The 13,218-nt window shown below is 47.6% G+C and overlaps 1 protein-coding gene across 1 annotated transcript; it reads left to right on the forward strand.

Annotated features, from left to right (window-relative positions):
• Positions 1–2,307: 2,307 nt before the first annotated feature.
• Positions 2,308–10,780, forward strand: SPACA9 (sperm acrosome associated 9). The gene is made up of 3 exons (XM_063316127.1): positions 2,308–2,455; positions 8,876–9,078; positions 10,183–10,780. The coding sequence occupies exons 1-3, from the start codon at positions 2,312–2,314 to the stop codon at positions 10,577–10,579; spliced, it is 744 nt and encodes a 247-aa protein (XP_063172197.1). The 5' UTR covers positions 2,308–2,311; the 3' UTR covers positions 10,580–10,780.
• The last annotated feature ends 2,438 nt before the right edge of the window (positions 10,781–13,218 follow it).

Here is a 13,218-nt window from a genome sequence, read left to right on the forward strand (position 1 = left end):
CGCGCGTCGCTAAGCGTCGACGTAAATGGGAGGAGACGAACGCCGCCGCGGTCCCAAGTCCGCATTGCGTCATCAAATAGCGACAGGACTTCCACCGCCGCTCGATACTTAAAAGAGACAGAGCCTGGGCTGCGGCAATGGGGGTGGCCGCTAGAGGGCGGCCAAGAGACAGAAAGCGCGTTCGCTCGCGGCTTGGCACGGGGTTGCTTTAGCACTCGCTTTTCCCGTGAATGCGCGAGCAAATCCTGGGTTGTGTGAACACAGTCACATTTCAGCTTGCCATGGAGGGGCTCCCCCAGCCTCTATTCCACCTCCCCCCCCCCATTAAAACCTTTTGCACGAGCAGGTGGCAGGAGCAACCGACTACATGCCTCGGGGGAGCCCCCGAGCAAGGCGGGGGCAGCAAAAGAAGGAGTGTCCGGAGATGCTCGGGCAGCAAAGAGATGCCTAAGCCGCCGACCTTCTGCTTTCTCGCTCGGGCTCCAACAGCGGCAAAAGCCCGAGCCTGTTGGCGGATAGACTGCTCCTGTGGTTGGAGGCTCCGCGGAGCTTTTTGCGGGATGCCGGGCGCCCTTTTCTCGCCTCCCCCGCCCGGACTTTCCCCCGGTCAAGGGGGGGGGCGTGGCGGCTCACCAGGGCTCCCGCCCCTCGGTTGCCCGGGGCGACGCTTGTAACAATTGCTTTGCTCGCCTTTGGCTTGCAAAGGGGCGGCGGGAGGGTCGAGGAGCCGCAGCGTTCATCCGGGAGGCTTCGAGCAGCAGCTACTCCAGGACATGCAGAAGAATCGGGGGAAAGAATAAAGGTGAGCGGGGCGAAAAGCGGGCGCTGCAGAGAATCGGCCCGGCCGCCCAGCCTACCTGGCAGGGGTCTTAGGGGGATGCCGAGCGGCGTAGGAACGCTGGGAGGCGCCCTTTCCGCGGGGCGAAGGGCTCCAGCCCCAGGGTGGATTCCGGGGTCTCCATGCAGACGATTTTGAGTCCCGATCCCGCGAACCACTCAAATGGCGTGGGTTCACACGTGCAGGGAAAGAAAGGAGGTGGGGGGAAAACAATCCCAATTTAACCTGTGATGCAAATGCTGTATTCTCACCTGTCCTGCTTAAAGGGCTCTGCTACCAGGTGAGCTCAGCCTTCCTCATTCTATGCATGGAGTTAACCCTGGTCCATCAAACCTGGCTTTGCAGGATGTGGGAAATCACTAGGAGTTGGTTCCCCCATCCCCTGCAGAAACATTGGGGAAGCTGTTTCCCTAACAACCGGATTTCTTGCCCAACAGTTCCTTATTTCAAGCACATCCCACCACCAAGCCAGCATTTTCGGGCCTGAAATTGACCTGGTTTATGGATTGCACAAAGCACCACCATTGTCGGCTTGGTGTAGCCAGCTAAACCATAAACCACAATGTGCCACCCAGTATGACTGAATCCATGCAGTGGACCAATGCTGCAAACCAACCATATTCGTCTACTTCTCTCCATATAAACCAGATCAATTTCTACAGCAGGAACGGTTGGACAGTTGAGGAAGGATGTGGCAGAAGATCTTGGTCCAGGAAAAAAATTAATGTCATGAAAACTTGAAGGAAAGTGATTAAAGGCAGTGTGTGTTTACCCCCAAAGGCAACAGCACCTAACCAGTTGATTTCAGAAGCTAAGATTTAATAGTTGTTGAATGGGAGACCACCAGGAGATTTCCAGTCGTTGAGCAAAACATGCCTGTATCATGGGCTTTGATTTACTTACCCTTAATATATGTTTGCAATTGGGTTTGCCCCTCAGGGGATTGACTTAGCTATGCTTTGCTGAAATACACCACTCAGAACCATGGCTTAAGATCAAGGGCTGGACTAGATGGTCTCTGAGGTGCCTCCCCACACTTACATTCTATGGGATACGAACTCCATCTCGTCCAAAGAGCAAGTAGGAAGGCTCCATTCTTCACTGGCCAAATTTTGCATCCCATCTTGTAAACACCAGGGAATGTCCCCCACCCCAACTGGTGTTCGAACTAAAAAGTCTGTCAATTAAACAGTCATTGAAAAGGCACTGGGGCAGGGCCAGTCAGTTGGCAATGTCTGTCTAGGAGTCCAGTCTTTTTTGTTGGGGGGGGGGGCTGGGAGCCACCAATAACATTTTGGGAAGAACAAAACGGTCTGGTTTTAAACTAATCAGGTCTTGCAAGTTTGGTTAATACGGCTGCTGGGCCTGGTTAAACTCCTGACCCAGAGGCTTTTTCCCGAAGAACATCAGGAGCTGTTTCAGCTTTGTATTAAAACTAATTCCCGCCTTCCAAATTCCCAGGAGGGGCGGAAAATGAATGAAATCAAGGAGAGCCTACGGAACATTGAACAGACGTACAAAATCTTCCAGCAGCAGCAATTCACCTTCATTGCTGCCCTGGAGCATGTCCGGGAGAATGCCCATGATAAAATTAAGCCTGTGTCTAGCATCGGGCAGGTAAGGGAGCCCGCGTGCCCCCATATTGGGGCCAAGGCTTGGGATGGTTGTGGGAACTGAGCGGGAGATGGGGAGACGAGCAGGGTCTACCTTAAACCAGGAACGGGTGAAGCCCCACGGGAGGGTTGTCCGAGGGCTGGCTCTACTGTTGGGTGCAGAGACAGGAAGGGCTCGGAGGTGGACACAGGCTGGATTTTCTCCATGGGGGTGGGGGGTGGGGGGAGACCTTGAGAGACTGGGCCAAGAGACACTGCCGAGGGAACAGTCAGATAAGAGAGGGCTTAGCCCGCAGCTGTATAATGGGTGGGGGAATAGAATAGAATAGAATAGAATAGAATAGAATAGAATAGAATAGAATAGAACAGAATAGAATAGAATAGAATAGAATAGAATAACAGAATAGAATAGAATAGAATAGAATAGAATAGAATAGAATAGAATAGAATAGAATAGAATACTGTATTGGCCAAGTATGATTAGACATACAAGGAATTTGACTTTGGTGCAAGAGCTCTCAATATATTTTCATAACATCAAAAAATAAACAAAAGTAAAGTAATAATGTTATTTACTAAAACTATACAATCAAGAAAGAAAGAAAAAGAGGCTCAGAAGGGACCCGCCCTAGTTTCTTGGGCTGTAAAGGAGACGGGGCGGGGGGGGAGGAATTGTACTTTCATTCTTGCAAGATTCTATCAGTGTAACTGCTGGGTTTTCTTCATGGAGGGGGCAAGTGTAGTGAATGGGAAGAGCCCATTCCAGTTGGATGAACTACAATTCCCAGAATTCCCAAGACAGCATGGCCACCACTGAGAATTCTGGGGTTCCTCCAGCCATGCAGGTTTCAACCCTGACTGTTGCTAAGGATTCCGGGTCTTGCAGTCCAGACATGGGGAAGGTGGCTGTTTGGGGGCAGCTGAACTAGCTACTTGGATGCAGATTGAGCCAGGCAACTAGCTGAAGCCTTCTCTAGTAAACAAGTGGGAGTGTATGAAATGCAAAGCCAGGGATCGGGCGAGGGTCTAGACCCTGTGGGTCTGCAGTGGTAGGTGGGAGAGACCTTGAGAGACGGGGCAAAGAGATGCTGCCCAGGGAACAGCCAGATAAGAGAGGGCACAGCCCACAGCTGCATAATGGGTGGAGAAAGAGGCTCAGGAGGGGCCCTCCCTATTTTTGGGGCTGTAAAGGAGATCGGGTGGTGTTGGGGGGAATTGTACTTTCAGACTTGCAAGATTCGGTTAATGTAGCTTTGCAATAAAGTAGAATTATCTCATCTGGTCATGTTTCTTGTCTGGTCCACCTCGCAAGGCTGACATCAATCTTGCAAGTCCGAAAGTGCAATTCTCCCACCGTCACCTCAGTAGAAAAAGCATTCTAGTAGCCCCTTTCTCTCCTCCACCCTCTTTTCCCCCAACTGCTAATTTCTACTTAAACATTTTTATACTATGCTTTGGACATCTGTGATTATTGCTCGTTTCTATTCAAGTCATTTCAATTTTTTTTTTTTTTTACCAGCTTGTCTTTTTCTTCAAAAAACATATTCTCAGTGTCTTAGCTTGCCTTGCGGTCTACTCTGTTTCCTGCTGTTCCCCCCGCCCCCCCCCCCCGTTTTGGGTTTGTTTTGTCCTTTTTTAAAAAAGAAAAAAGAAAATGAACCCTTTTTAATAACCGTTTTCATTTCAGCCTTTGTTCTTGTGCAACATTTCAATCAATCAAACCATTATTAGGGTCACAGGCCAGCATAAGTGTAAAGTTTATTTGAGGTACATATACGTGTCCCTTTCTCTTTTCTTTGCTTTCGATTTGTCGTTGTGTGTTTTACCTAATTAATAAAAAACAAAACCAGAAAAACGACCAGAAAACAAACAAACAAACAAAAAGGCAGGCGACGGCTGGACCCATCTCCTTCCCGTGAATTACTGAAAACTTTCTCCACCTTCTGTCTCACCCAAAGCTGAAACGCAGAACACGGCCGCATTCCCCCCTCCTCTCCATTTTCCCTCCCCGCTACAATGCATTCCCACATGTAACGATGGCATTCGGACATGCCTATTAAAAGTAATGGCTCTCTGGCCGCCCGGCCGTGATGAATGGAGAGGTGTCTGCCAAAGCAGTATGATGAATGGAGGCAGGTGGATTTTCCCCCCCCCCCCATAGGCTGTCGGGGCTCGTGTTAAAAAAATGTCAACTCTTAAGTGAATCAGAATTAGATTCCCTCTCTTGAGGAGGAGGAGGAGGAGAAGGAGGTGGTGGTTTTTCAGGCCACCAAATCAAAACTCAAAGAGGAGGAAGATTAGTTATCAGGTCACAGAAGAAGAAGAAGATTATTATTATATTATTATTATTATTATTATTATTATTAATCAGGCCACCAAACAAGGAGGAGGAGAAAGATTAGTTATCAGGTCACAGAAGAAGAAGGAGGAGGAGGAGGAGGAAGAGGAAGAGGAAGAAGAAGAGTATTATTATTATTATTATTATTATTATTATTAATCAGGCCACCAAACGAGGAGGAGGAGGAGGAAGATTAGTTATCAGGCCACCAAATCAAAACTCAAGGAGGAGGAGGAGGAAACAAGATCTGACCTTCTCATTCTTCTGCCAATGGTTTGCAACCCCACTTAGACCTGAAAAAGTCACCTTATAAGGGCCATCTTTGAAGTAATTATTTAAAAAGAAGAAAAAAGAAAACGGGGATGTCTGATTTAGCCAGCTTTCTCCAGCTAGGCCTGGCCTGGGCTATCAGGCAACCAGTCGTTTTCCAAACATGGGCTGTGCAGTTCCTTTAGGAAATCTCCCAAGCCAAGCATCTTACTTTACCTCCAGAAAGTGCCAGTTCACTGGATCCCATCTCCAGATCCAAATAGGCTTTCTGGCTTTCTTACAGAGCGAGGATCAAAATGCAGCGTTTGCATGATCCCCACCATGTCCCCAAAGTCCACAAAAATTAACACACCCACACCCACCCACACCAATGATCTTTAGCAGCCAAGCCCTATGAAGTCTTGCAACAACTTGATTCACAACAGTTGTTGATTCACAACAACAACTCAACAGAACCCGGCCAGGTATAAAGCCCCCACTGCCTGAAAAATGTCCAGCAAAATGAACAAAGCATTGAGGAATAGGAATCTCCGGTTGCATCACTCGGCAATTTAACCAGGTTACTTACAAACTCAGCATCAACATACTGACCTTGTTTCGTTTTGTTTTGAATTTTAAACATGGCTACTTTTTAAAAATGTGGCTCCACGTGCTACTCAAGTCCAGCCCATTGGATGTCTTTATGATTTAGAACTTTTGACAGTCTCCAGAATAATTTATAAATATTTATTGTAAGCCGCCCAGAGTCCCCCTGTTGGGGAGAGATGGGCGGTGAATAAATTTATAAATAAATAAAATAAGTAACTGAGTTAAGCTTGTTGTTTGAGCAGACACACGTGTGTATCTGAAAGGCTGGGCATTTTCAAATTATGCATGTCTGTGTGTGAAAGGGGCCACTGTGGGGAGGTGGAGTTGATAATAACTCCATGATAACGATGATGATAATTGGAGCTCATTTATTCACTCGGGACCATTCACTCCATTTCAAGATGAACCCTGAGAATAAAATTGCTGTATTGCGGATCCTCCAGTTGCCTCTCTTCGAGGCAAGGGGCAATCTAAATTTGCCAGCTCTGCAAAGCGTCCTCCTTGTAGAAAGTTCAAATATGGGGATTAGAGAGATTACAGAATTCCGACTTTAAATGTTCGGGGTTAGGGACCATAAGCCTGATGCAGAGTTACCCCGTCCCCATCCCATAACTACTGATCTGGCTTAAACTGAGATCTGGGAAATCTCCAGTTCGACTTTTGCATCCGATGATGATCCAGGGGTCGCTTGGCTTTCGACGTGAACTCTCTTTTGCCTTCAACCTTGCAGTTCTAGGGGGCGGGGAGGGAGTGAAAACCATCTCTCTTAATGAACCGGAATGAGTAAAGTACTTCTGTTTTGTTACTAAGAACACTACAGGGATGCGTCCTTGAATTCTTAGGCGTCTGTTTACTCCACACACACACACACACACAAAGTAGGGAGTATATAAGCTAGCATGTGCGGTCCAAATATCTAAGTTAAGGGATTCTTGGTGATTAAAATGCTTCTCCAAGTAGGGAAATCTTCAGATCAGGAAATGAGCATACTTCCAAGCTTTGTATTATCGGTCTGTCTGTCCATTTATCCATCCATCCAGCCCCTCTCTATCTCTATCTCTATCTAATCTGTATCTATCATCCATACACCCCCTTATCTATCTACCTGTCTGTCTGTCTGTCTCCCTCCCCATTTATCTATCTATCCATCCATCCTCTCCCTCTGTTTACAAACGCTGGCACCAAACTCCAAGAATCACCCATCCAGAGCCTTCCAAAGGAAAACTATTCTGTGAAACAACTTTTACCCCAAAGGGAACCCCTTTATATGAATTAGGGCTAAATTCTGAGTGCTGGATCCGCAGCCACGTGAAAAAGAGGCCCAGGTGAAAAAGAGGCGCCGAGTAATAATTGCAGTGGTTGAATTCATCACAACACGGGCTCGACAACCGGGCGATATGCCAAGCCGTTAGACCCAGCTGAGGGGCCAGGTCCAAGTCACCCCCTTCCACCTTTCTGCAAGGAAGCTAAAACCTCGGAGGGGGATGTACCAGCACAGCCCTCTCTTCTTATCCCAAAGAGACACACAGAGACACATTTTGTTTTGATCTACCCTATTCCCCCCATCAGGGATGGTGCAGGAAGAAGAGTTTGAAATCTGGTGGGGCCACTTAAAAGGGAGGTCTCTCTCTCTCTCTCTCTCTGTTTTTTCCTGCTGAGCTGGTCACCCCGGGATCCAATTATGCTCAACCACGGCCGCGTGCAGGGAACCCTCCTTCTGCTAACAGCTGACCCGAGACCCATCTAGCAGCCAACTGAGGATAGCGGCTTGCAGCAGAATGCCGTCCGGTGTCGAATCGGAGTTGGCAACCTCTGGACCCCATTATCTTTCCCCGAAACTTTCTCTGCTCATAACTTCTTGCCAGGGGTGGGGTGGGGTGGGGTGGGGGGGAGAGAGCAGCATAAGAGAGACTGAATTTGCTAGATAATTACCGCCTTCACTTTTTCCCTGTTTCGCAAGTCTAGTCTTTCGCAGCTGGCTCTGCCGAAGCGCAGACCGCAGGGCCAGCCGGAGAGAGGCTGCCTTCATTCACTACGCTTAACCTGGTAAATGAATTTACCTTTGGCTCTGGGTCAGGAAGTGACGAAGAAGGTGGGGTTTGCATGTTTAGCAAACTCCCCCCACACCCGCATCAACAGGAGCAAGGCTCAGCATGACTTGTGTGGTCTGCCAGATTGTTACTTGACCTGTTTAAGCATACTGTTGAAATATAGCCAAAAAGGTTTGCTTGTTTTCCACCTTCGGGCTTCTCCCACTTCAGAATTTCAAAATACAGGTAATCCTCGTTTAGCAACCGTTCGCAGTTACGATGGTGAAAACAAATTAACTTTGCAACTGGTCCTCACATTTACGACCTTCGCAGGGCTGGAAAAGCAAAGGAAAGCTGAAGTCAGATCATAAGCACCATCGCGGTTTCACTTAGGAACTGCTTCGCTTAATGACCAAGTTGCCAGTCCCCATTGTGGTTGCTAAATGAGGACTACCTGTACAATCAAAACATACCAAACAGGAAAAATCAAGCAGGGGTTGATTGTGCTGTTCTGACCAACAGGTTTTTTTTTTCTTTTCTAATTTGTCTTTGAGGGAGATGCCAGGAACTTCAGCTTTCAAAGTAGGATGGCCTTTGCGATTATTTCCCTTCAAATCCACTACTTCCCATCCTTTTAAAATTATTATTAATAATAATTTTTATTGAAGAATTTTATATAGTAATAAAAGCAATACAAGTTTCAGAAAAAGAAAAAAATTAAAGTGGTAAATAAAAAAAGAAAAAAGAAAAGTGGTGAATAGGTAAAGGAGAGGGAGGAAGGAAGGAAGGAAGGAAGGAAGGAAATCACAAAGAGCAGCTTCCAATCTTAACAGCAGTTACAAATACATTTACCAATCCTCCCTCTTTAAGGTTACATCATGATTCCCTTCTTCCCATATTCCACCCTTCCTAATCATCAAATCCATAAATCACCAGTTCCTTTTTTTTTTTTCCATTTTCAGCAAAAAGCCCATAAGGGGTTTCCGCTCACAAATAAATGTACTTCTTGTCTTTCCCCCTAACCACGCAAGTCAATTTTGCCATCTTTGCAAACTCCGTCACCTTCCCCGGCCGTTCCTCCGTGGTGGGTATGTCGGAAGCGTTCTGTCTTTGCGCGCCCAGTAGCCTCGCTTCAGTCACCAGGCGCAACACCAACTGTCCGCGAGTCTTTCCTAGCTGAGCGTGTACTTCCCAACAGGTGCAGACTTACATGGAGCACTACTGCAACAATTTGACCGACAAGCGGATCCTCATGATGTTTCTGAACATCTGCTGTGAATTGAACAAGCTTTGCAGCAGGTTGGAGTCCCTGCATCCTGGAAACAGCACAACCAATGCGCTTCTGGAGAAATGCAAGATGTATGTCAGCCAGAGCAACGACCTCAGCGGCCTCCGAGCCAAGTAAGTCTTTGGTCTCGCTGGGTCACCTTCAAGCCCAGCCTTGCAGCGAACATCTGCCCAGCCACAAGCCTGTTTCTTTCTAGATTTCACTGCATTGGTACGGCTGCCCGTCTCAAATATATGACTCCGGGCAGCTTAAGAATATGAAAAACAGTAAAAATAGTTAAAAAGAAGAGAAATCACAAAACATCAACCCGCACAGCCAAGAAATGGGCTCCGTCACACCCCCAGGGGCCCCAGGCTTGAGCGCCGTTCTTTCCCTGTTTGGCTTAACCTGGTAGGTTGACCCAGACATTGTGGCTTGTAAGCCACAGTTCCTGGGTCTCTGTTTTGCATTGACCCAGCTGACTGTGGCTTGTGGAGGACTGATTGATCAATTGGGTGCCATCAAGTCGTTTTCAACTCCTAGCGACCACATAGATTTTCTCCAGGAGGTCTGTCCCGAGCCTGGTCCTTCGGCTCTTCCAATGGTCCACCCCTCACCACCGTAACTGAGTCCCTCCACCTTGCTGCTGCCTGTCCTCTTCTAATTCCTTCCACCGTTCCCAGCATCAGAGCCTTCTGCAGAGAGCTGGATCTCTGCATAATGTGTCAAAAGTAGGATAAATTGAGCCTGATCATTCATGTCTCAATTGAGACCTCTGGGTTGATTTGTTCAGTGACCCATCAGTTTTTCTTGGCTGTCCACGTATTCTCAGGGGTCTTCTCCAACCCTAAAGTTCAGAGGCCTCAATTCTTCCTCTCCTGCTTCTTCAAAGTCCAACTTCCACTTCCATAGAGTGTCCCAGGGAGTGGCGTGGCTTGCACGATTCGGATCTCTGGAGGTATAGACGCATCGTAGCATTTGATGTGTCTATGCCTACAAAGCCTGCTCTACTGTACCAAGGGCTGGTCTGTGGCGTATTTCTTGACTGCTGGTTCCTTTACTGTTGGTGGTTGATCCTAAAAGGCAGAAGCTCTCCACCACTTTGATAACTTGTGGAAGAATCCCGTGTTAAAAGGTGCCAGAGCATAGCATGGTGTGCAAACGTTGGATCAGCTGATTGGAAAGTTGTAGTTCACCATTCCTCTCCTTCTCCCCCATTCCTCCTCCTCGTGCAACAGATATCCGCACGATGTGGTGAACCATCTCAGCTGTGACGAAGCCAGAAACCATTATGGTGGTGTGGTGAGCCTCATCCCCATCGTCCTGGACTGCATGAAGGAGTGGGTGGCCCACACAGAAAAACTCCCACGGAACATGTTGCAGAGCGTGAGTGCCCGCAAAGCGGCCATCCTCCAGCAGATAAACTTGCCAACTCGGATCAGGAAGGGCTTCGACCTCTCAGGCCGGCCCACCTTCGTCACTGAGGCCTGCCAGACCTCGCTTAGTTTGATGGATAAGGCTCAGGAGCGGGAGAATAGGCAGGCGGCTAAAATAAAGGAGATGGGTGGCCTTGGGCGAGCCATTCACAAATTCCTCGACAGGCCCTGGAAACCACCTGGTAAAAATGCTTTTTGAAAAAAACAAAACAAAACAGAACAAAAAAATGAGAGAGAGCTGGCAGGGGGAAGGAAACAGCACCACCCACACTTGCATGGCATCTAGAAATTAAAATAGTCTCCCTGGATTTGCTTCAGCGATGGCCTTTTCTGAGAATGGTGCAGAAAAGACCATGCTTGGTTGTATCAATCAGCTGTGACCCTTCCCTTTTTAGCCAGCCCCGGCTGTAGAGAGGTCGGGCGAGACCAGGGGATGACCTCCCAAGCCATGTTGGCTGGCTGTATATCACAGCCCACCTCCAATTTGCATTTATCTAAAACCCAGGTCAGGAGCCAGTGCAGCGTTTCACGGGATCCCCGCTTAGCCAACTGGCTTGAATTCCACTTGAACAGCTGGAGATTTCGTTGGCCAATGGGCCGACAGAGGCTTCTTACCTAAGTTGAGGAGTAAGGAAGACCTGTTTCTACAGATGCTTTTTTTTTGTGGGATGGAAAATCGGGTTTCCCCAGTCAGTAAAAAAAGCTGTTGGACTTTGCACTCTGATTCGGTTCAGATCTGCAGGTGACATCGTTGGGTCCCCTCAAGTCGAACTGTTGACATCGTTGAGTCCAGTCAAGTCAAACCGTTGACGTTATCAGCACATCCATACCTGGGGAAATTGATCAGGCCAACTGGATCAGGCAATCCAGCCGGATCGATGCCAAGGGCGACTAGATCGAATCCTGCCTTCCAGCTGAATCGCCCCCCCCCCACCCAAAACCACGTGCAGCCCTAGAGCGAATCTCCCTTGTAGGTCCCCACTGGTTTTCCAAAACTGATCTAGAGTTGGAGCACTACAATCAAGACTTCGGTGGTCAGGGAGGGGCAGAAACTCCAGAAACGAGAATTTTTTTTTAAATTTAAAAAGCAAGGTCATAACCAGACAGGGCCACGTGCATTTTGAAGCCAAACCTGCCCTTTTGGAAAACTCTATTCTCTCACAGGGGCAAAAAACTGAAAAACAAAAAAAATGGAGCGTGCAATATTCAATCTCGTCAGCCCAATTCTGCTCTTTTGGTCTGATTGTGTCTTTTTCTCCCCCCCTTCTCACAGGCTTAACTTCTGCCTTTTTTTGCCTCCAACCAGAAGACGCTTCTGAATAAAGCCATTTCCCTTGCACATAACGCTCTTTGCTAGAATGTTCACCAAAGAGAGTCCGTGGTTGTGGTCCCAGTAGATAGGCCACTGAAGGAACCCCACATTTTGCATTCGTGTGAGATGCTGAACCATCAACTAACCACGTGGGTGCGTTGGCTTGAGTAATTCATGGTTCGGTTGACCAAGGGCCAGAGGAATAGATCTGAACAGTGTTTCTCAACCTTGGCACCTTGAAGATGGGTGGACTTCAACTCCCAGAATTTTTTAAGCTGCCAAGGTTGAGAAATACTGGATTAGAAGCAACGTTGGGAACGTATTGGAGAAATCCAGGCCTTTCTTCCAGTGAAGTCCCCCCTTTGCAAACATGGTGCCCAACATGCTGTTTTTAGCCTTCTCTGGAGGAGAGAAAACCTGGCAGCTGGGAGTCTTCCATTGGCTTCCTCCTGCTTCCTTATAGCTTGGATCACAATACATTTTTGCTGCTTAGAGGCTTTCAAATTCACCCACTTGGCTGCCTTGGGTAGAAAAGGAAGTTGGAGGCACGGTGCTCATTTCCAAATCCCTGCCAGGGCCACGTTGAGGCGTATTTTTAACCGTATAGATTCAGCCCACTGAGGAAATTGCTGGCACTTGTTGGGGATGGGAGGAACTCAAAGCTGTTCCCCATCTTCTATGGAAAGATCTGGAGGGTCATTAGGTTGAGAACTAACAGTGGGACCGATGTCTCTGCAGGTGGACTCACCTTTACAAGAGCTGTATTAACAGAGGTTAGGTGGCCATCCATCAGGGATGCTGTAGGCCAGCGTTTCTCGACTTGGCAACTTTAAGATGGGTGGCCTTCAAGTCCCATAGTTGGCTGGGGAATTCGGGGAGTTGAAGTCCACCCGTCCTGAAGTTGCCAAGGTTGAGAATGCTGCTGTAGGCACGGGGCAAGGATTTAGACTAGACTGTCTTCACGATCCCTTTCAACCCCGGCATGTTATAATCCTGAGATGAAGTACCCAAGGTCAGATGTTCCCAGCAGCAGTGGACCTTTTCCTGCAGAACTGCAGCCCCCAAAAGGCCTTGGAATTCATTGTTTGCAGAAGCTGAAGCTTTTTGGATCGCTTTTTGGAAAGTCGTATCAGTTTTAAAGATTCCCCTTAAAAAAAAAAAAGCTTTCCCCTTTCTACTGACACCATGATGAGTAAGCCAGTACACACCGAGCAGCTGTTTCTTCCCTTTGCTCTTGAAATAAATGAATAATTGAGCCCTTTCAACCAACACCCACAGCTCCTATGGCATAAAATGTTTATTATTTATGGACATGTTTACAGAACTACCAAGCTATTCTGCTTAGCACAAGAAAGCAGGGATAGTAATTTATTTTTCCCTTTTTATATCTTGCTGGCTTCGCATCTCCTACATAATACATATTTAATCAGTTTGATCCAGGTGAGGAGGCATCTTTGAATATTAAACTAGCATTGAGCCTTTATTTTTTTTTAAAAAGGGGGGGGGTTAAGTGTCAGATTTCTTCA

Source organism: Candoia aspera, chromosome 16, assembly GCF_035149785.1.
Source record: "Candoia aspera isolate rCanAsp1 chromosome 16, rCanAsp1.hap2, whole genome shotgun sequence".
Classification (NCBI taxonomy): domain Eukaryota; kingdom Metazoa; phylum Chordata; class Lepidosauria; order Squamata; family Boidae; genus Candoia; species Candoia aspera.

Excerpts from the sequence above, each read along its gene's own strand:
- SPACA9 (XM_063316127.1), top strand. The coding sequence starts at position 2,312 with ATGAATGAAATCAAGGAGAGCCTACGGAACATTGAACAGACGTACAAA. Across the intron at positions 2,456-8,875 it reads CTGTGTCTAGCATCGGGCAG|GTGCAGACTTACATGGAGCA; the intron begins GTAAGGGAGCCC and ends ACTTCCCAACAG. Across the intron at positions 9,079-10,182 it reads CTCAGCGGCCTCCGAGCCAA|ATATCCGCACGATGTGGTGA; the intron begins GTAAGTCTTTGG and ends CTCGTGCAACAG.